This window comes from Primulina eburnea, chromosome 2, assembly GCF_022965805.1.
Source record: "Primulina eburnea isolate SZY01 chromosome 2, ASM2296580v1, whole genome shotgun sequence".
In the NCBI taxonomy this organism is placed as follows: Eukaryota; Viridiplantae; Streptophyta; class Magnoliopsida; order Lamiales; family Gesneriaceae; genus Primulina; species Primulina eburnea.
Window position 1 is genome coordinate 35,124,159 of NC_133102.1, and position 20,628 is coordinate 35,144,786.

General features: G+C 37.0%; 2 protein-coding genes across 25 annotated transcripts in view; one reads left to right on the forward strand and one right to left on the reverse strand.

Annotated features, from left to right (window-relative positions):
- Positions 1-20,313, reverse strand: part of LOC140823051 (uncharacterized) — a 29,644-nt gene extending 9,331 nt beyond the window's left edge. For 10 of the 17 annotated variants that reach the window (XR_012116129.1, XR_012116123.1, XR_012116122.1 and 7 more), the window contains exons 1-2: positions 20,104-20,313; positions 18,506-18,567 (exon numbers count right to left, since the gene is read on the reverse strand). Coding sequence is in view for 2 of the 17 variants with exons in the window: in XM_073184140.1 (XP_073040241.1) it covers positions 18,506-18,567; positions 20,104-20,109 (68 nt within the window). In the remaining 15 variants the exon portion in view is untranslated. Of the gene's footprint in view, positions 1-4,141; positions 4,262-17,717; positions 17,865-18,505; positions 18,568-20,092 lie in introns of those variants that run through there. The other 7 variants (XR_012116128.1, XR_012116127.1, XR_012116124.1 and 4 more) reach the window with 4 other exon arrangements.
- Positions 1,603-6,472, forward strand: LOC140823054 (uncharacterized). Of its 8 annotated transcripts, none has more exons than XM_073184150.1 (8): positions 1,603-1,816; positions 2,744-2,803; positions 2,896-3,216; positions 3,293-3,509; positions 3,709-3,798; positions 3,931-4,038; positions 4,120-4,383; positions 5,562-6,472. In XM_073184150.1, the coding sequence occupies exons 5-8, from the start codon at positions 3,730-3,732 to the stop codon at positions 5,847-5,849; spliced, it is 729 nt and encodes a 242-aa protein (XP_073040251.1). In that variant the 5' UTR covers positions 1,603-1,816; positions 2,744-2,803; positions 2,896-3,216; positions 3,293-3,509; positions 3,709-3,729; the 3' UTR covers positions 5,850-6,472. The 8 variants fall into 8 exon arrangements, 7 of the variants coding, with proteins under 7 accessions (XP_073040251.1, XP_073040253.1, XP_073040250.1 ...); XM_073184152.1 differs by having other exon boundaries at positions 2,744-2,782; XM_073184149.1 differs by lacking the exon at positions 1,603-1,816 and adding an exon at positions 2,391-2,639.
- Positions 20,314-20,628: the final 315 nt, after the last annotated feature.

The window sequence follows — 20,628 nt, forward strand, 5'->3', positions numbered from 1 at the left end:
CTGCTTTTGCATCAGATCCTAGAAATCTGCGTCTTGGTCTTGCAACAGATGGATTCAACCCTTTTGGTGGCCTTAGTTCCAGATATAGTTGTTGGCCGGTTATCTTGGTCAATTACAATCTTCCTCCATTGAAGTGCATGTCGAAGGAAAATCTTATGTTAACATTACTAATACCAGGTCCAAAGCAACTGGGAAATGATATAGATGTGTACTTGGAACCTCTTGTGGAAGATTTGAAGGAGTTGTGGGACATAGGTGTGGAGGCATTTGATGCATTTAGCAAGTCAATGTTCAATCTGAAGGCTATCTTGATGTGGACAATCAATGATTTTCCAGCTTATGGAAACCTAGTTGGATGTGCCATAAAAAAAAATTTGGTTGCCCAGTATGTGATGAAGATGTATGTTCTATGTGGCTTAAGTACAGTAGAAAGTTTTCATACTTAGGCCACCGAAGATTTCTTGCTCCCGATCATCCATTTCGTGATAAAAAGAAGTGGTTTAATGGGAAAAAAGAGAGAAAAAGAAAACCAAGGACTGGTTTAGAAATTCTCAATGTGGTAAAAGTCATTGAAAATAACTGGGGAAAAAAAAGAGTCAGAATATCAATAATGCAAAGAGAAAGAGAAAGACGCATGATAGTTTAAAAAATGCACAAAAATCAGATCAAATGTGGAAGAAGAAGTCAATTTTTTTCAGTTTGCCATACTGGAGTGTGAGTTATTTTGCACTATATTCATCAAGTTTTATAAATTTGTTTTTTTGTTCATAAATTTTTATGAATCATGAACTAGTACTATGAAATGTGTTGATTGTTACGTGCAGGGAATGCTGCTACGTCATAACTTAGATGTGATGCATGTTGAAAAGAATATCTGCAAAAATATCATAGGCACATTGTTAAACGTGAAGAAAAAATCCAAAGATGGTGTGAATGCTCGCAAAGATTTGATGCACTTAAACATTAGAAAAGAATTACATCCTCAAGAGAAAGGGGAAACTATGTATCACTTTCCTGCTGCACCTTACACATTGTCTAAAAAAGAGATGAATGTATTTTACTCTAGATTGAAGAAAATAAAGTTACCCGATGGCTATAGCTCAAATATTGGTAACTGTGTTTCTTTACAAGATCATAAGCTTATTGGGCTGAAATCTCATGATTGCCATGTTCTAATGCAACAATTGCTATCAGTAGCATTGAGAAGTCTTTTACCTAAAGGTCCACGTAGTGCTCTATTTCTATTGTGTGCATTTTAAAATGAATTATGTCAAAGAGTGTTAGACAGGAACCGTTTAGAACAACTCGAGGAGAATATTGCTGAAACTCTATGCATGTTGGAAAGATACTTTCCACCCGCTTTCTTCACTATCTCGGTTCATTTGACAATTCATTTAGCAAGAGAGGCTCGCTTGTGAGGGCCTGTCAAATTCCGTTAAATGTATCCATTTGAAAGGTAATAGATATTAATTTATTTTTAGACCAATATTATGTTATACAAATAATTTAAATTTGCTACAAACACTAGTTTCATGTGAAATTTGTTTTTTTCTTTAGATTTATGAAAACACTTAAAGAGTATGTGAAGAACCGAGCAAGGCCACCTTGCAGAAGAACGAATGCGATTTTGTAGTACCTATATAGAAAAAGCGGCTGGTATTGGTATCCGTTCTAATCGGAATCAGGATTTGGAGAATGGATTAGTGGAAGGTCGCCCAATTTCTCAAGGAAAAGAAAAAATTTTAAAGGACCATGTGTTGCAAGCTGCACATCGATATGTGTTGTTCAATACTGCTGAAGTTGAGCCATACTTACAGTGAGTATAGTTAATTACATATCATATTAGCCTTTGTCTATTACGTAATTCATATATTCAAATAATCACCCTTTAATGATTTAAATAGGATGCACATTGAGGAGCTGAAACAAACAGATCGTCGTTTCTTAATTAATGAAACATTGTTACAGAAGCGACATATGGAAACATTCTCAATGGTCATCAAAACATGTTTGTGATAACTCATCAGAAAGAATTCAATGGCTAGCACATGGTCCAAGAAAACATGTCATATCTTATATGGGTTATATATTCCACACAATTGATGTTGAAAGGTCGACACAAGATAGTGGTGTTTCGATTGAAGCAGATATTGTTTGTCAGTCTAGTGCGAATGATTATTCACATACTGTTGGAAGAGTATTATACTATGGAATTATACGAGATATTATTTTACTAGACTACTATTCTTTCAAAGTTCCTGTTTTTAAGTGTGATTGGGCAAATCATGAAAATGGAATCAAAATGGAAGATGCTTTTACACTGGTCAACTTACACCAAGGTCTAAGAACTTTTGAAGGTGATCCTTTCATTTTAGAATCACAAGCAAAATAAGTATTTTATTCTAGAGACACTGACGAATCAAACTGGTATGTGTTGCTGAAAGTGCCGCCTCGGGGTATGCATAACATGAATTTCCTTGAAGAGGAAGCCTATACATCATCCACACCTCTTGATGTGTCCACACTTGAGATTAACATCACTGAGAAAGAACCGTATGCGAGAAATTAGTATGAGGGCATTGATGTGACTGACCCGTGATTGAAATTTTCGGTTGTAGATTTTATAGTTAATTTAAAAGGTTCCATTACACTTTATTTACTGTTGCAATATATTTGTCTGTTTTTTTTATTTTCACTGAATTATCATGTTATATTACATGTTTGACTCTATCTTCATATACAGCATTAAAAAATGAGCAGATTGGGCCAAAAACGCAGCAAGGTATCTGTAGATGAAGTTCAGGTGATATTTTGTTATTTTGTTAATTTTGGTTTATTTTAATATTAACGAAGTCTCAATTTTACATGATAATATCTCTTTATTCTATTTTGTAGGAAAATATAGCTAATAAGCTATCGAGAGTGGACTCCAACACTCCACCTAATTCATCAGAATATTTGCGTGATAAAGAGCTAGTTGATGACGCCAAAACTAATAAGAAAAAAGGACGAGGTCCATCAAAGTTTCATTTGGTTAGTGGCCAACAACAGCCCAAAGATCTGGAACGTAATGAGTTTGGACAGGCAATTGGAGATAATTAGGTCACGTACGCCACTTTTCTAGGTTGCATGGTAAAAGAATTTGTGCCACACACATTAGCTCGATGGGATGACTTAGACGAGGAAATGAAGAATAATATGTGGTGTTGTCTTCAGGTAATACTTATCACTGTTTTTTTATTCCTATATTATGACAAAATGTATAAATATTTTTATGCTTGTTAATGTGTAGTTGAACTATAAAGTTGAGGAGTGGGAGAAACATTCAATTTTTCAAAAGTTAGGTAAATTGTGGCGTGATAGAAAGTCCAAACTCCAAATACTTGTACGAGAAGTTGATGATGGTCGAGTGACTTCACGAGATCTCTGTCTTTTGAAGCCCGAATTTATGGATCAAAACCAATGGGTCTTGTTTGTAAAGAAGACACGATCATCACCATTTCAAATAAGTATCAATTCATTGTTATGGATTTTTTGACTATTTATGGATCAAACCCAGTGGGACTTGTTTATAAAAATAAGGGCCTTCATTTTTCATTTATACCCATTATGTGGCATTCGTGCATTAGATCAATTCTTTAATTTTTAGCGATCGTGTGACTAATAAATTATATATGAATATGTTATATGTTTTTTTATTTTTAGGAGAAGAGTGAAAAATTTAAGGCAATGAGGGGAAAGCAAATACACAACCACACAATGAGCAGGAGAGGTTATGCCCATTTGGCTAACATTATGGTAATTATTATTATTTGAAATACATTATGAAAGTTCTTCTCAAAGTTTTTTTATTTTTAATTGTAATGATACATTTTTTGAATTATGTTCCTAATGAATTTTTCATATATTTCTCTATGCCTCTTACTCAAGGAAAAAACAAGTTCTGCTGATATACCAATTACAAGAACAAAAGTATGGGTGGAAGGCCATAAGAAGAAAAATGGACAACCTCGTGGTGAAGCTGTAGGAGAAAAAATGGTAATAAAATTATTTCTGTAAAAAAAAATGGTCAACTTAAATTCATTATTTTCTCAAAAATTATTTGTTTGTTATTTGCAGAAAGAAATAGAAGAATGTGCACCTGAAACTCAAAACACTACTAACATTGCTGAGGATGCGATTAGCCTTGTATTTGAGAAGGAAATTCGAGGTAGAGTGCGTGGACTGGGCTTCGGAGTTACACCTTCAAAAGTTGGAGCATCTTTGCAACAAAATGGAACTATTAAAAAACTTCAAAGTATGATGCACAACCTTCAACAAGAAGTGCAACAAATGAGGTCCATTGTTTTCCAAAATATGAGGCAACAAAATGAGCAAGAACAGGTTAGTAATTAAACAACAACAGATAAAATAATTTGTATTGATGCTGTTGAGAATTTTGGTTTAGTGACCTATGATTTTGTTTTATTAATTTTTTTTGTTGGGAAGAAAAATGGTATAAGTTTCACTAGTCTTATTTAGTTTACTTTGTAGCTTTAATGTATTTTTATTTTGCACTTGAATTTTTATGTTTAATTTGGTTGATGTGGTCATAATAATTTGTATATTGGCTTCCTTACTAAATAATGAAATTATAATGTATCCATATCAAGGTAAACCTAGAAGTAATCTAATGAAGCTTCTTACATTGGAGATTTGTCGTTTGACATATTTTCATTATAATAGGACTCATGGATGTGGATATGCGAATTGAAACAATTTCCCCATTTTTTTCCAGCCTTCATTGCTTGGAATTTAATCTGAAGTCCTGTTTTGAATTATAATTAATCATCAGCAAGTGAAACTAAAGTAATATATGCTTAAACTTGAATTGGCTGAACCATGTACATATTTGAGTCTTGCTTCTCTTCAATTTTTCTTTTTTGGAAAGCCTCTTTTTCAAGCTTACCATCATTCTGTTGTAAGTTGGTGTTTATTAGCAACTGCATGGAGGGTTACCATAGATTTTGGCTGCCAGTCCGTGCCTTTTCCCACCCATAACTTACTGTTAAGAATATCTGAAATGAGTTCAATGTTAGTCCAGATTTGTAATATCTGCAGTTGAGAATGCTGTCATTTTCGAATGGAAAAAATAACTTTGAATTGATGTGTGATTATTTCAAAGTACAAGTTTTCATATTCAATAGATGTGTGATTATTTTAAAGTACTAGTTTTCATATTTTCACATACCAGCGGTTGACTGATCCTTGATGTGCTCAATGTCAAAATTCCCTCTAGAGGCTGCATCAGGTTGCTTGTTTATGTAGGTTGTTTGACATATTTTTTGTTGTTTGACATATTTTTTGCTTTATCTCAATATGTAGGTTGGTAGTGGTGGTAGCATTCGGATTGAGAATGATATTGGTAGTGGCTGTGATATCAATCGTCTCAAAAAAAGTGGTACTGTTGATAATGTCAACCAACATCTCGGGTAACTATCTTAAAAGTTTGTGTTATCTAAACCACATTTGTTATAAAAATAGATATGGCATAATTAACACTTTGTATTGTTTATATGCAGTCAAATGTAAAGAATGTGAGTCATGGAGATATCCCTGAAAATACTAAATATAAGTTGCTTCATTGGTGTGGTGATGGAGTTGTTGCTGAAGGTCGAATTGCATCCACAGATCCAGCGGTAAAAGTGCATCACGTTCCTCTTGGTGCATCTTGTTGGAAAGTTTGGGTTGATAGAGTTCTTGTAGAGCAGGTAGACTTAATTCGACCGAATTCTGAAATGATTTTTCTGGATGATGCACTTGAAAGCACAATAGCATGGTTTTCTAAATTTATCGTTTTGTGTGACTGATACAGATCCTATTGGTTTAGGGTTAGAGACACTGTTGCATCAAACCATTATATTACTGAGTATTTTGTTTAGTTTATAAAATATTTTGTCTTATTGGATAAAGGAGAATTGACTTTAATTACTTAGTTTTTATGTTATCTTATTATTTTGCTTTAATTCCGGTGATTGGTTGGATGTGATGTGATAAATCATTTGAGTTTAGATATTATTGTTTAAATTTTGGTTCATAATGATATAAATAACGTTAGTGTGCTGCACGTTGCTGATAAACCAAATCGACAGCGTACAATATATCAATTACAGCTTGCATTGCACCCTACAAACATATCACTAATTTTAATTGCAGCGTGTTGCTCGCTGTCAATAGCTCACCTTATCAACAGCATATTGCGCATGCCATGGTTACTTTTAACCGTAGCGTGCAGTACACGCGGCCAATGAATCATCAACAGCATATTTCGCACGCCATGGATACTTTTAACCGCAGCGTGCATTGTTTAACATATCAACAGCATGTTTTGTGCACGCCATGGATACTTTTAACCACAGCGTGCAATGCACGCTGCCAATTGTTCAACATATCAACATCATATTTTGCGCACGCCATGGATACTTTTAACCACAGCGTGAACATATCAACAACATGTTTTGCACGACATTGAAACTTTTAACCATAGCGTGCGGGGCACGCTGCCGAAAGATAACTTCAATAGCACACTCCGCACGCCGTTATTAGAGTAAACCGCAGCGTAAACCACACGCTGCCAATAGTTTCAAACTTAACACGGCTTTCAACTTTACAGCTTGCGTTGCCGCATGCCATGCACGCCGCAGATATCTTTCCGCGGCGCATATTGCACGCCGCGGAAACCCACTTTTCTTGTAGTGTTCGTATTAGAACGAACACCAATACTAGAAGCATATTTTATATAAGCACTACAAAATGCCATTCGTTCTTCTGCGAGGTAACACTCAGCTATGCAACCTTCTGGTCTCGCCGGTTCTTCACATACCCTTTTAGTATTTTCATAAATCTAAATCACAAAGTAAAATTCACATTAAAGAAGTGTTGATAGCATACTCTAAATATTTATATAATATAAAATTTGTCAAAAAGATTAATGATTATTTTATACCTTTCAAATGGATACATCCAACGAAATTGGACTGGCCCACACAAGCGAGCCTCTCTTGCTAAATGAATTGTCAAGTGAACCGAGATGGTAAAGAAAGCGAGTGGAAAATACCTTTCCAACATGCATAGAATTTCAGCAATATTCTCCTCAAGTTGTTCTAAACAGTTTCTGTCTAATACTCTTTGACATAATTCATTGTAAAATACACACAACAGAAGTATAGCATTGCGTGGACCTTTCGGTAGAAGATTTCTCAATGCTACTGATAGCAATTGTTGCATCAGAACATGGCAATCATGAGATTTCAGCCCAATAAGCTTGCGCTCTTCTACAGAAACACAGTTACCAATATTTGAGCCATATCCATCGGGTAACTTTAATTTCTTCGACCTAGAGCAAAATACATTCATTTCTTTTTTGGACAGTGTGTACGGGACAGCAGGCAAATGATATTTATTTTCTCTTTTTTCTTGAGGATGTAATTCGTGTCTAATTTTTAAGTGTACCAAATCTTTGCGAGCATTCACACCATCTTTAAATTTTGTCTTCAGGTTTAATAATATGCCTATGATATTCTCGCATACATTCTTTTCAACATGCATCACATCTAAGTTATGACGTAGCAGGAGCACCTAAAGGTAACCATCAACAAGCTTCATAGTGTTAGTTCAGAATATTTCTAACGTTTTAGGAACAAAAAATAAAAAAAATTGCCAAATCTAATGAATAGAGTGCACAATAATTTACACTCCAATATGGAAACTCGAAAAAAATTGACTTTTTCTTCCACCTTTGAACTGGTTTTTGTACCTCTTTTGAACTATCCTGCTTCTTCCTCTTTTTCCTCAAAGTGTTGATAGTCTCACCCTTTTGCTTTTTACCCTGTCATTTTCAATACCTTTCAATGCATCGGCAATTTCTAACCCATTCAAAGGTCTAGGTTTTCCTTTACTCTCTTTTTTTCCCATTAAACCACTTTTTTTTCTGACGAAATAGATGATTAGGAGCAAGAAATCTCTTGTGGCCTAAGTATGCAAACTTTCTACTATACTTAAGCCACATAGAAAATATGTCTTCACCACATATTGGGCAACCGGGTTTCCCTTTTGTGACACATCCAGCTAGGTTTCCATAAGCTGGAAAATCATTCATTGTCCACATTCAAATAGTCTTTAAATTGAACATTTACTTGCTAAATGCATCATATGCCTCCACACCGGTGTCCCACAACTCCTTCAAATCCTCCACAAAGGGTTCCAAGTATACATCTATATCATTTCCCAGTTGCTTCGGACCTGGAATCAGTAATGTCAACATAAGATTTTCCTTTGTCATGCACAACAATGGAGGAAGGTTATAATTTACCAAAATAACTGGCCAGCAACTATATCTGGAACTAAGGTCACCAAAAGGGTTGAATCCATCTGTTGCAAGACCAAGGCGGAGATTTCTAGGATCTCATGCAAAATCAGGCCATTTATGATCTATCGTATCCCAAGCTACTGAATCAACTGGATGACGCATCTTATGATCTTGACTTTTGTGTTTGGAGTGCCAAATCAACTCTTTAGCATTTTGTTTTGATTTAAACATCCTTTTCAGTCTTGGTATCTGTAATGCCCGAGAATTTATAACATGCTAATCTGCGATTATTGATTTTGAATTGATATAATCATGAAGGATCGTTTTGAGGCTTGAAATGTGATTGCATGTGTTATCGAATGTGCGAGGACAGTACCTCTCGCGCACATGCGCGATGTGATGCGCGCACATGCGCGAGGTGGGCAGAAGACCTCGTACATATGCGCGGCGTGAAGGCGCGCATATGCGCGAGATGTGCAAGGAGCCAAGTCCATGTCCAGAGAACCTCGCGCATATACGCGGAAGTGGTGCGCGCATATGCGCGAGTCATGCAAGATGTTAAACTGAATTCGAGTGGACCTCGCGCATATGCGCGAGCTGCCGAGAGGCTTATCGCGGAGACCAGTAGGTCTCGTGCATATGCGCCAGTTGAGGTCGCGCATATGCGCGAGACGTGTTTTGCAAAGAAGCGAGCTACCTAGCTTTGGGCATGCTATATATATACATAAACAAGCTTTTATTCTCAGATAACAAGGAAAAAAGAAACGGGAGCTTCCGGGAGAAAGTTTAGCTTCTTGTGCTTCAAGTTTAAATCGTGCAAAAAATCCGTCCGTTTGAATTGTAATTTGACTTCAATACTGTGATCCTATCGTTGACAGCTACTACAGGCCGTAAGTTTGATTAATTTCTGATATCATTTGAAATTATGCTATTGTCAGAATTGAATAGGATTCATATATGATGTTCTTGACATTTTAGACATCGTAGAATCGAAGTCAGATTGAGAAACAGATCGATTATGGAATTGTTATGATTTTTCAGAATATATCGATTGATATTGGACTGATTTGGATTGTGGATTGATTACCGATTGCATTGGATATTAGTTATGGATTGTAATTAATATCTGTTGAGATTGTAATGACCGGGATATCAGGATTGTGCAATTATGCCGTTGGTTTTGAGTTGAATCCAGATTGATCAGATTTGGTATTAATTTGAGCAGTATATTGATATGATATTATTGATATTGCCATTGCCAGATTGAGGATTGACAGACTTTGAATTCCACACGGGAACGGCGTCAGAATTGCAATAAAAGAAAGGTATAAGTCAATGTGGTATTGGGAGATCGACTCGAGTAGGATATACTCGAGGTTCCCTAAATCACATACTTATTATTATTATTGTATTCATTGATTTGATTTGATATGCTTGTTCTATTGATTTATAGGAAGCATGCATTAGATGAGTATTAGACGAGTGATCTTGTGACATAAGTGCCGATAGTGATGGAATCGTCACGGGCACATTGCACATTGTCACAAGATAGTGAATTGGCGATAGTGCCACAGTCTGTGACGGATAGGTCAAGACACCGGATGTTTGGTTATATCGAAGTGGATAGAATTGGATTTTCTTTTATTACTGATGTTCGATATAGGAATACCAACATCTGAAAACCGGGATCCCTTGACTAGGATTGAGTCTAGTCTGAGATGTGGAGTCACGAGTCTGATTGACAGTTTTATATTGATTATGCTTTCAGATTTGATATATATTACAGATATGTGTTACATGTTTTTACATTGTTTATATGATTGCATGTTTCATTGATTTATACTGGGATTTTATTCTCACCGGAGTTATCCGGCTATTGTCGTGTTTGTATGTGAGCATGACAACAGGTGGGACAGGTTCAGGGTCGAGGAGAAGAAGATGGATCGTGATTAGAGTGGAGACTACGGACTTGGATTAGAGATAGGGTTGACCACTTGACATTTAGTTGTTAAACCTTAGATGAATGATTGTATATAGTACAAGACTTGTACTTTAATACTGTTATGTATATAAGATTGAATCCCATTACATTCCGCATTTTTTAAAAAAAAATTAGACCCTGTTTATTATAATTGATTAAATTGTCCTAATGATGATTAAGAATATGATTAGTGTCCGGGTCCCCACAACAGGTGGTATCAGAGCGATAGATTTTTTAGATTGAGATAGGAGCTAGTGAGCGGGGTAGAATGTGTTTTCTTTCCTACTTTTGATTGCTAGAATGATTTACTGCTTTATAATGCATGTTTATCTGTTTATCTGATTTGATTTGAAAACATGTGTTATTGAGAATGAATCAGAGTCGATTCTGGATCAGCAGTAAGATGATCGGAGGAGGACTGAAACAGATTTGTTATATTTGGTTGCTAACCCTTTTGATAATCAGGTATGCATCCACGAAGAGTACCGGAACAGGGCAATACTTCGAATCCTCCAATGGATGTGACAGCAACACCAATGGAGACATTGCTGAAGAGATTTCAGTCGTTCCATCCACCTACATTGAAGGCTACTGAGACAGCAGTGAATTGTGAGAGTTGGCTGGACGATATTGAGATGTTGTTCGAGTCTTTAGATTACACAGATGAGCGGAGAGTAAAGCTGATAGGGCATCAGTTGCATGATGTTGCAAAGAACTGGTGGATTACAACCAAGCGGGCATTGGAGCATCGAGGTACTGTTATTACCTGGAATGTGTTTAGAACTGAATTTTATCAGAGGTTCTTTCCAGTGTCGTACAGGAAGGATAAGGGAACAGAGTTTGCGAACTTGAGACAAGGTCAACTAAACATTGAAGAATATGTGGCCAAGTTCTCTACATTGCTACGATTTGGTCCACATATGGCCGAAATTGACGAAGCCGTTGCTGATCAGTTCATTAATGGCCTGAATCCGGAAATCTTTACCTTGGTGAATACCGGGAGACCGAACAACTTTACTGATGCTTTGAATAGAGCCAAGGGCGCCGAAGCCGGTCTGATGAGACAGAGAGGAGCTTCGTTTGTGCCTCCAGCACCGAGACCACAGCAACCACCTCCCCGGTTTGAGAGTGGCAGCAGCAGTGGCGGAAAGAAGGACTTCTTCAAGGCTAGAGGGAAGCAGTTCTTCTAGCTTTGGGAGTACTCGACAGAGCCAGAGCTATACAGGACCTTATTGTAGCACTTGTGGAGGGAAGCATTCCACTGAGCAGTGCCGAGGAGTGTTCGGCAGTTGCCATATCTGTAGGTAGCAGGGACACTATGCTAGAATTTGTCCCCAGAGAGATACTCAGAGGTCACAGGGTTCTGAATCATCTGGATCAGTAGCTCAGACTGGTAGACGACCACCAGCTGCATTTCATTCATTTCAGCCAGCACCATCTCAGTCACAGCAGAGGCCAGGAGGTAGCCAGACGGTGAGCCAACCTCCTAGACAGCAGGCCAGAGTGTTCGCTTTGACTGAGGAGCAGGCTCAGGAAGCACTAGATGACGTTGTTGCAGGTAACTTTTTTTTATGTGGTTACCCTGCATATGTATTGATTGATACCGGTGCTTCACATACTTTTATTTCTGAACGATTTGCATTGAGTCATGCTTTGCCTGTTGAGTCATTGTCTGCGGTAGTGTCTGTCTCTTCTCCGTTAGGGACAGGTTTGATATCAATGAAGTCTATTAGATCTTGTATACTGCAGTATGATGGATATGAAATTGAATTAGACTGTATTGTGCTTGGGTTGTCCGATTTTGATTGTATTATTGGTATTGATACGTTAACCAAGTACAGAGCTACTGTAGATTGTTTCCACAAGATTGTAAGATTCAGACCTGAAATGGCTGAGGAGTGGAAATTTTATGGTAAGGGTTCTCGAGCCAGAATTCCTTTGATATCTGCTATAAATATGACTCGATTATTGCAGAAAAGAGCGGATGGATTCCTTGTCTATTCAGTTGATATACTGAAATCGAGTCCATCATTGGCGGATTTGCCAGTGGTGTGTGAGTTTGCTGCTGTCTTTCCAGATGAGATTCCTAGTTTGCCTCCGATTCAAGAGATAGACTTCAGCATTGAGTTAATACCAGGTACAGTTCCGATTTCGAGAGCTCCGTACAGAATGGCACCGATAGAATTGAAAGAGCTAAAAGAATAGTTGGAGGATTTACTGGCCAAGGGGTATATCAGACCGAGTGTGTCTTCTTGGGTGCTCTTGTACTGTTTGTGAGGAAAAAGGACGGTTCAATGAGACTCTGTATCGACTACCGGCAACTGAATAAAGCAACGGTAAAGAATAAATATCCCTTGCCTCGCATTGATGATTTGTTTGATCAGTTGCAGGGTTCATCTGTATATTCCAATATCGATATGAGATCTGGATACCATCAGCTCAGAGTCAGGGATTCTGATATCTCGAAGACAGCATTCCAAACCAGGTATGGACACTATGATTTTATTGTCATGCCATTTGGTTTGACGAATGCACCGGCTGTATTTATGGGGTTGATGAACCGTGTCTTTCAGAGATATTTGGATGATTTTGTTATCATATTCATTGATGATATATTGATTTATTCAAAGAATATGATTGAGCACGCAGAGCATTTAAGAACTGTGTTAGAGAATTCTGAGGGCTGAGAAATTATATGCTAAACTGTCGAAGTGCGAATTTTGGTTGAGACAGGTTGTATTTCTGGGGCATATTATATCCGGAGATGGTATATCAGTTGATCCCAGTAAGGTGAGGCATTGATTTCTTGGCCGAGACCGACATCAGTGCCCGAAATTCGCAGTTTTATAGGTTTGACCGGATATTATCGTCGATTTATTAAAGATTTCTCGAGTATTTCCAAGCCTATTACCTAGTTGACTCAGAAAAATGCTCCATTTGTCTGGTCTGAAGACTGTGAGACCAGCTTTCTTGAATTGAAGAAAAGACTGACCAGTGCCCCGATCTTGACGATTCCGTCAGGTACAGGTGATTTTGTGGTTTATTGTGATGCATCTCACCGAGGATTGGGTTGTGTTTTGATGCAGCGAGGACATGTTATTGCTTATGCCTCAAGACAGCTGAAGCCCCATGAGACTCGTTATCCAATTCATGATCTTGAATTGGCGGCCATTGTCTTTGCTTTGAAGATATGGCGACATTATCTGTATGGTGAAAAGTTTGAAATCTATTCTGATCACAAAAGCCTGAAGTACCTGTTTTCGCAATCCGAGCTGAATATGAGGCAACGAAGATGGCTTCATTTACTAAAGGATTTCGATTGTGAAATCAAGTACCATCCAGGGAAATTCAATGCAGTAGCAGATGCACTAAGTCGAAAGGTATGTTCTTTATCCTTGTCGACAATTGGTGTTTCCAATTTGGTAGAAAATTGTTGTTTGTCTGGATTAGCCTTTGAAACAGATCGTCAGCATCTGAGATTGTGTGCTATTCGAGCTGAACCAGAACTGATATTCAGAATCAAAGAGGCACAGAAAGTTGATCAGAATGTACAGAATTCGATTGCCATGGTCAGAGCTGGACATCAATCGGAATATAAAGTTCGTGACAATGTTTTGTATGTGAATAATCGCATTGTTGTGCCGAATGTTTCAGAATTGAGACAAAGGATACTAGCTGAAGCGCACAACAGTCGTTTTAGCATTCATCATGGTGGCAGAAAAATGTATAATGATTTGAAGACACAGTATTGGTGGAAACAGATGAAATCTGATGTTACTAAATTTGTATCAAGTGTCTGAATTGCCAACAGGTGAAAGCAGAAAGAAAGAAACCAGGAGGTCTACTGCACAGTTTATCTATTCCTGAATGGAAATGGGATCACATTTCCATGGATTTTGTGACGCAATTATCACGTTCCTCCAAAGGTTGTGATGCGATTTGGGTTGTGATTGATCGATTGACCAAATCTGCATGTTTTATTCCATACAAAATGACGTACAGATATGACCAGATGGTCGATATTTATGTCAGAGAGGTGGTCAGATTGCACGGAGTGCCGAAGTCAATTGTTTCAGACCGTGATCCTCGGTTTACTTCGCACTTCTGGCAGAGTTTGCAGCAGGCTCTCGGTACGAAGTTACATCTGAGTACCGCATATCATCCCCAGACTGACGGACAGTCAGAACGGACGATTCAGACATTGGAGGATATGCTGAGAGCTGTAGAGCTCGACTTTAGCACTAATTGGCAGGATGCCATGCCTCTTTGCGAGTTTTCGTACAACAATAGCTATCAGACGAGTATTGAGATGGCTCCATTCGAAGCGTTGTACGGAAAGAAATGCAGATCCCCTCTGTATTGGGATGATATCTCTGAAGTTCCTGAAACTGGACCTGACATGATAAGAGATATGACTGAGAAAGTGAAGCTGATTCAGAAGAAAATGAAGGCAGCTCAGGACCGACAGACCAAATATGCCAACATCAGACGACGACCGTTGGTATTTGAGACTGGAGATCGAGTATTTTTGAAGATTTCACCTTTCCGAGGAGTTGTCAGATTTGGCAAGAAAGGAAAGTTGTCTCCACGATACGTTGGTCCATATGAAATTCTCGAGAAGATAGGAGACCGTGCCTGTCAACTAGCATTACCGCCTTTATTATTGGGGATACATGATGTCTTTCATGTATCTATGCTGCGGAAATATCCTCCTGATGATTCTCACATTATTCAGCCAAACGAGGCAGAACTTGATGAAAGTCTAAGTTATGTCGAAAAACCGATCCAGATTATCGATCGCAAGGAAAAGCAACTTAGAACAAAGACTATTCCTCTTGTGAAAGTTCAATGGACTCGTCATGACATTGAAAAAGCCACCTGGGAGACTGAATCAGATATGAGACAGGAGTTCCCAAGACTTATTTCGATGATGTGTCTTTTATTGCAGCTTCGCTATTTTAGTTGCTATTGTTCCGTTTATTGCATCTGTTTACTGTCTATGATATGATTGTCTGAGATTTCGGGGACGAACTCATATCTTAGGAGGGGAGAAATGTAATGCCCGAAAATTTAAAACATGCTAATCTGCGATTATTGATTTTGAATTGATATAATTATGAAGGATCGTTTCGAGGCTTGAAATGTGATTGCATGTGTTATCGAATGTGCGAGGACAGTACCTCTCGCGCACATGCGCGATGTGATGCACGCACATGCGCGAGGTGGGTAGAAGACCTCGCGCATATGGGCGGCGTGAAGGCGCGCATATGCGCGAGATGTGCGAGGAGCCAAGTCCATGTCCAGAGAACCTCGCGCATATGCGCGAGTCATGCGAGAAGTTAAACTGAATTCCAGTGGACCTCGAGCATATGCGCGAGTCATGTGCTTCAAGTTTCAATCGTGCAAAAAATCCGTCCGTCCGAATCGTAATCTGACTTCAAAACTGTGATCCTATCGTTGACAGTACTACAGGCCGTAAGTTTGATTGACTTCTGATATCATTTGAAATTATGCTATTGTCAGAATTGAATAGGATTCATATATGATGTTCTTGACATGTTAGACATCGTAGAATCGAAGTCAGATTGAGAAACAGATCGATTACGGAATTGTTATGATTTTTCAGAATATATCGATTGATATTGGACAGATTTGGATTGTGGATTGATTACCGATTGCATTGTATATTAGTTATGGATTGTAATTAATATCTGTTGAGATTGTAATGACCGGGATATCAGGATTGTGCAATTATGCCGTTGGTTTTGAGTTGAATCCAGATTGATCAGATTTGGTATTAATTTGAGCAGTATATTAATATGATATTATTGATATTGTCATTGCCAGATTGAGGATTGACAGAATTTGAATTCCACACGGGAACGGCGTCAGAACTGCAATAAAAGAAAGGTATAAGTCAATGTGGTATTGGGAGATCGATTTGAGTAGGATATACTTGAGGTTCCCTAAATCACATACTTATTATTATTATTGTGTTCATTAATTTGATTTGATATGTTTGTTCTATTGATTTATAGGAATCATGCATTAGATGAGTATTAGACGAGTGATCTTGTGACATAAGTGCCGATAGTGATGGAATCGTCACGGGCACATTGCACATTGTCACAAGATAGTGAATTGGCGATAGTGCCACAGTCTGTGACGGATAGGTCAAGACACCGGATGTTTGGTTATATCGAAGTGGTTAGAATTGCATTTTCTTCTATTTCTGATGTTCGATATAGAAATACCAACATCTGGAAACCGGGATCCCTAGACTAGGATTGAGTCTAGTCTGAGATGTGGAGTCACGAGTCTGATTGACAGTTTTATATTGATTATGCTTTCAGATTTGATATATATTACCGATATGTGTTACATGTTTTTACATTGTTTATATGATTGCATGTTTCATTGATTTATACTGGGATTTTATTCTCACCGGAGTTATCCGGCTGTTGTCGTGTTTGTATGTGTGCATGACAACAGATGGGACAAGTTCAGGGTCGAGGAGATGAAGATGGATCGTGATTAGAGTGGAGACTACGGACTTGGATTAGAGATAAGGTTGGACACTTGACATTTAGTTGTTAAACCTTAGTTGAATGATTATATATACAGTACAAGACTTGTACTTTAATACTAATATGTATATTAGATTGAATCCCATTACATTCCGCATTTTTAAAAAAAAAAAATTAGACCCTATTTATTATAATTGATTAAATTGTCCTAATGATGATTAAGAGTATGATTAGTGTCCGGGTCCCCACAGTATCAATTGAAAATACCGTAGGACCTTTTCAGGAACTCCTTTACAAACTTTGGTGGTAACTTTGTCTATCTTCCATCTTGAGGATCCACACTTTGGACACGAGTCCAGATCTTGAAGCTCCTTTCTAAATAGACAACAATCATTTGGGCAAGCATGAATCTTCTCATATTATAAATCAAATGGTTTCAACAACTTTCTCATCGTGTAAACAGTTTCTGGAAGTGTGTTGTTTTCTGAAAGCATGTCACATAAAATCTTAAGGAGGTCATTGAAACTATTGTATGTGTGACCATTAGTAGACTTGTAATTGAATAGTGTGACGACTGCTGACAACTTTGTGTAATATGTACAACCAGGGAAGAGAGGAGTTTCCGCATCTTTTAATAAATCATCAAACTCATAATCTTTTGCCTCAGACATAGTGTGTCCAATCTCTTCTTCAGGAAAAAAAAAACATCCTTATATAAGTGATATGCCTCTCTACTTTCATCCTGTTTCTGAACTCCTCCTGAACTACCTTCAGCTTGAGATTGTGAGTTATAAGTTTCACCATGGAAGACCCAAATAGTGTAAGAAGGATCGAACCCCTTAATAATTAAGTGGTCGTACACTTGGTCAAATTTCATATACTTCTTATTTTTACAACGCTTGCAAGGACATAAGATTACTTCACGTGTTTCTGCATAGTTCCGAGCTTGTTCTATAAATTATTTTACCCCTTCTTCATACTCGGGTACAAGCCTAGAGAGCAGATACATCTATTCATTATCCATCTCGTAAACAAACCTTTTTCATTTATATAAATCATCAAACTCATAATTTTTTGCCTCAGACATAGCAGCTTGAGATTGTGAGTTATAAGTTTCACCATGGAAGACCCAAATAGTGTAAGAAGGATCGAACCCCTTAATAATTAAGTGGTCATACACTTGGTCAAATTTCATATACTTCTTATTTTTACAACGCTTGCAAGGACATAAGATTACTTCACGTGTTTATGCATAGTTCCGAGCTTGTTCTATAAATTATTTTACCCCTTCTTCATACTCGGGTACAAGCCTAGAGAGCAGATACATCCATTCCTTATCCATCTCGTAAACAAACCTTTTTCATTTATATGAAATAATTATGAGATTTTATCAATACACACACGCACATATATACACAATGATAATTTAATTTATATGATATAATTACTTAGGTGTCAGATCTTATCCCAAATTTTCTTTCCCAAAATATTCCAAACATTTTTATAAGAGAACACCACATAATAAATAAAAAAAAAACTTAAATATAAAAAAACTTATTCATACATCATTGTATTTTAAAAAAATAAAAATCATGTGTCAAAGTAGTATTTACCAGCTGTCAAAATAATACACACAATTAATATTTATACCTGCACACAGATTGAGCACACTTCAGAACTCCAGCAGTGTTAGCTAATCCAAGCAATATCCCCTGTATAAGTAAGTGTTCATAGTATTACAAGAATGGCAACTCACTGACTATGAATAGTATTGTTCAAGTTAGATCTAGGAATATATTAAAGAAAGATAAAGACAATGAAAACTACTTAAACATATAATATCAAGTTCACTATTTGCACAATAAAAATTGGTGGATTCACACGTCATTGCCACATAAAATTGGCCGAAAAACAGCTTGTATTTTCCTAAAATCCATTTAAATTAATGTTCAAGAAACATGACAGAAAGAGGAAACAGTTGAGAATTTGATTAATCGAAATAGAACAAGAAATCAATATTCACCAACTTTACAAATACATTGCAGAAACTTGAAGGTGTGAGAAGGATCATTTGGCTTACCCAATAGGTACAAGTAAACAAGGTGCCATTAATAAAACTTGTGACATAATAGGTGTAAAGTAAAAAAGACTGCATTCTAAAAATGTTTGCAGAGACTCTAAATAGAACAGCACAATATAAAATGTTCTCTTTAAAAAACACTTCTTTTAATACAGAATTCGGCACATTAACATTCTCGCCCCATTTTATAAATTATTCTATGTTGGTTACCTAGATATGTATATTAGGAAATAAGGTGAACAAAAAGCTCAACTCTGATGTTCACATTAGCATTTAGCACAACAATACCTTCCACTTCTCTGTTCTCTCACAGTAGTCTACTACATCACCAGAAGGGAAATTAAAAAAAGCTTGGTTCTTTTTGTAGAATCAAAATCTTTTTTCTACTTGATAAAAAAAAAGTCAACATAATTTGAGGCGTAAGTAGACTACTGTGAGAGGCAAACACAACCATCAAACCCTGATGCTTATAATTAGAAGCACACACAAATGAAGTGTTTTTAGTCTGTTGGCTTCTCCAACCAATCGCATAAATATCAGATGAAAATTTCATTAAAATTCATATGATCCATACTTCACAGCAATTGAATCATAAAAAAATTCACCTCAAATTCACCATCAATACATATTTGAGGCGTGCTAAAAATGAGTAATGAGCATTCAAAAACACAATGAGGCCCTAATCAGAAACAACTAAAATAATCTCTTTAATTCATTTTATTTCCTTGAAATCCGCTAAGAGATCATATTTCAACCTACTCTCTAACAGAATGGATATGCCAACAACCGATTTGTTAAGTAACATACACTACTGTTTGTACTACTCGCAGTGCTTATTCTGGATAAATACATTAACTCGATATAAAGCCAAACTTTGGTCAAGGAATTAATAAATGGACTTGTCCGGATTATGTTGACAACTTTAGGCATTTCATTCTAGAAAATTGCATTATTTCCACGTCTTAGAATAAGAGCAGTGCCAATAAGCAACTAATAGATGCACAAGTCATATAGAAAAGCATTTCATAAACTTGTTCGATCCAATGGAAGTTACCACTATGTACTGACCATACTACAGATTATGGTAATCAAGTTTTACATTAATAAAGATTAAAATTATAGCAAAAGAGAAGCAGGAATACAGAAACCAAAAAAACCTTTGTCGTACTTTCATGTTCTGCACCAATCTTGTAATGTCTGATCCGACAAAGAAAACAATGATAAATGTTAAAAAAATGCTATTGAATTAAGAAGAGCAAATAGAAAGAAACATTTGCACTTAACCACGACACTTGAACGAGGTAGTGTCATATTCCTATCACACGCTAAATCAAATGCAGCAAAAAGTAACGTATTCAACCCATCCAATAACAAAAAAAAAAAACAAGAACTCAAGCACATGATAGAGGGACGAGGAAAGGAATGCACGCAATAACATGCCTCATTCATAAATAAACTGATAAAATATTTAATGTTTAAAGTAGCAGCGGAAGTAAATAATGTTTTCAAAACCACAACTTAAAATAATTCTTCAAAGTAAACACTGAGTTTGAACATAAATAATAAATGCTAAAAATGAGGTCCTCAGGTTCCTACTACTGCCGACCCAAGCTAGCTCACTGGTCCCCGCCCTCGGTCCCAACCTCATCAGTACCTACATATCATAAAATTTGGCGTAACGTAAAAATATCGT

Coding starts and splice junctions, on each gene's coding strand:
- LOC140823054 (XM_073184150.1), top strand. CDS start 3,730: ATGAGGGGAAAGCAAATACACAACCACACAATGAGCAGGAGAGGTTAT. Junction 4,039..4,119: donor AAGCTGTAGGAGAAAAAATG/GTAATAAAATTA, acceptor TGTTATTTGCAG/AAAGAAATAGAAGAATGTGC. Junction 4,384..5,561: donor AACAAAATGAGCAAGAACAG/GTTAGTAATTAA, acceptor GTTTATATGCAG/TCAAATGTAAAGAATGTGAG.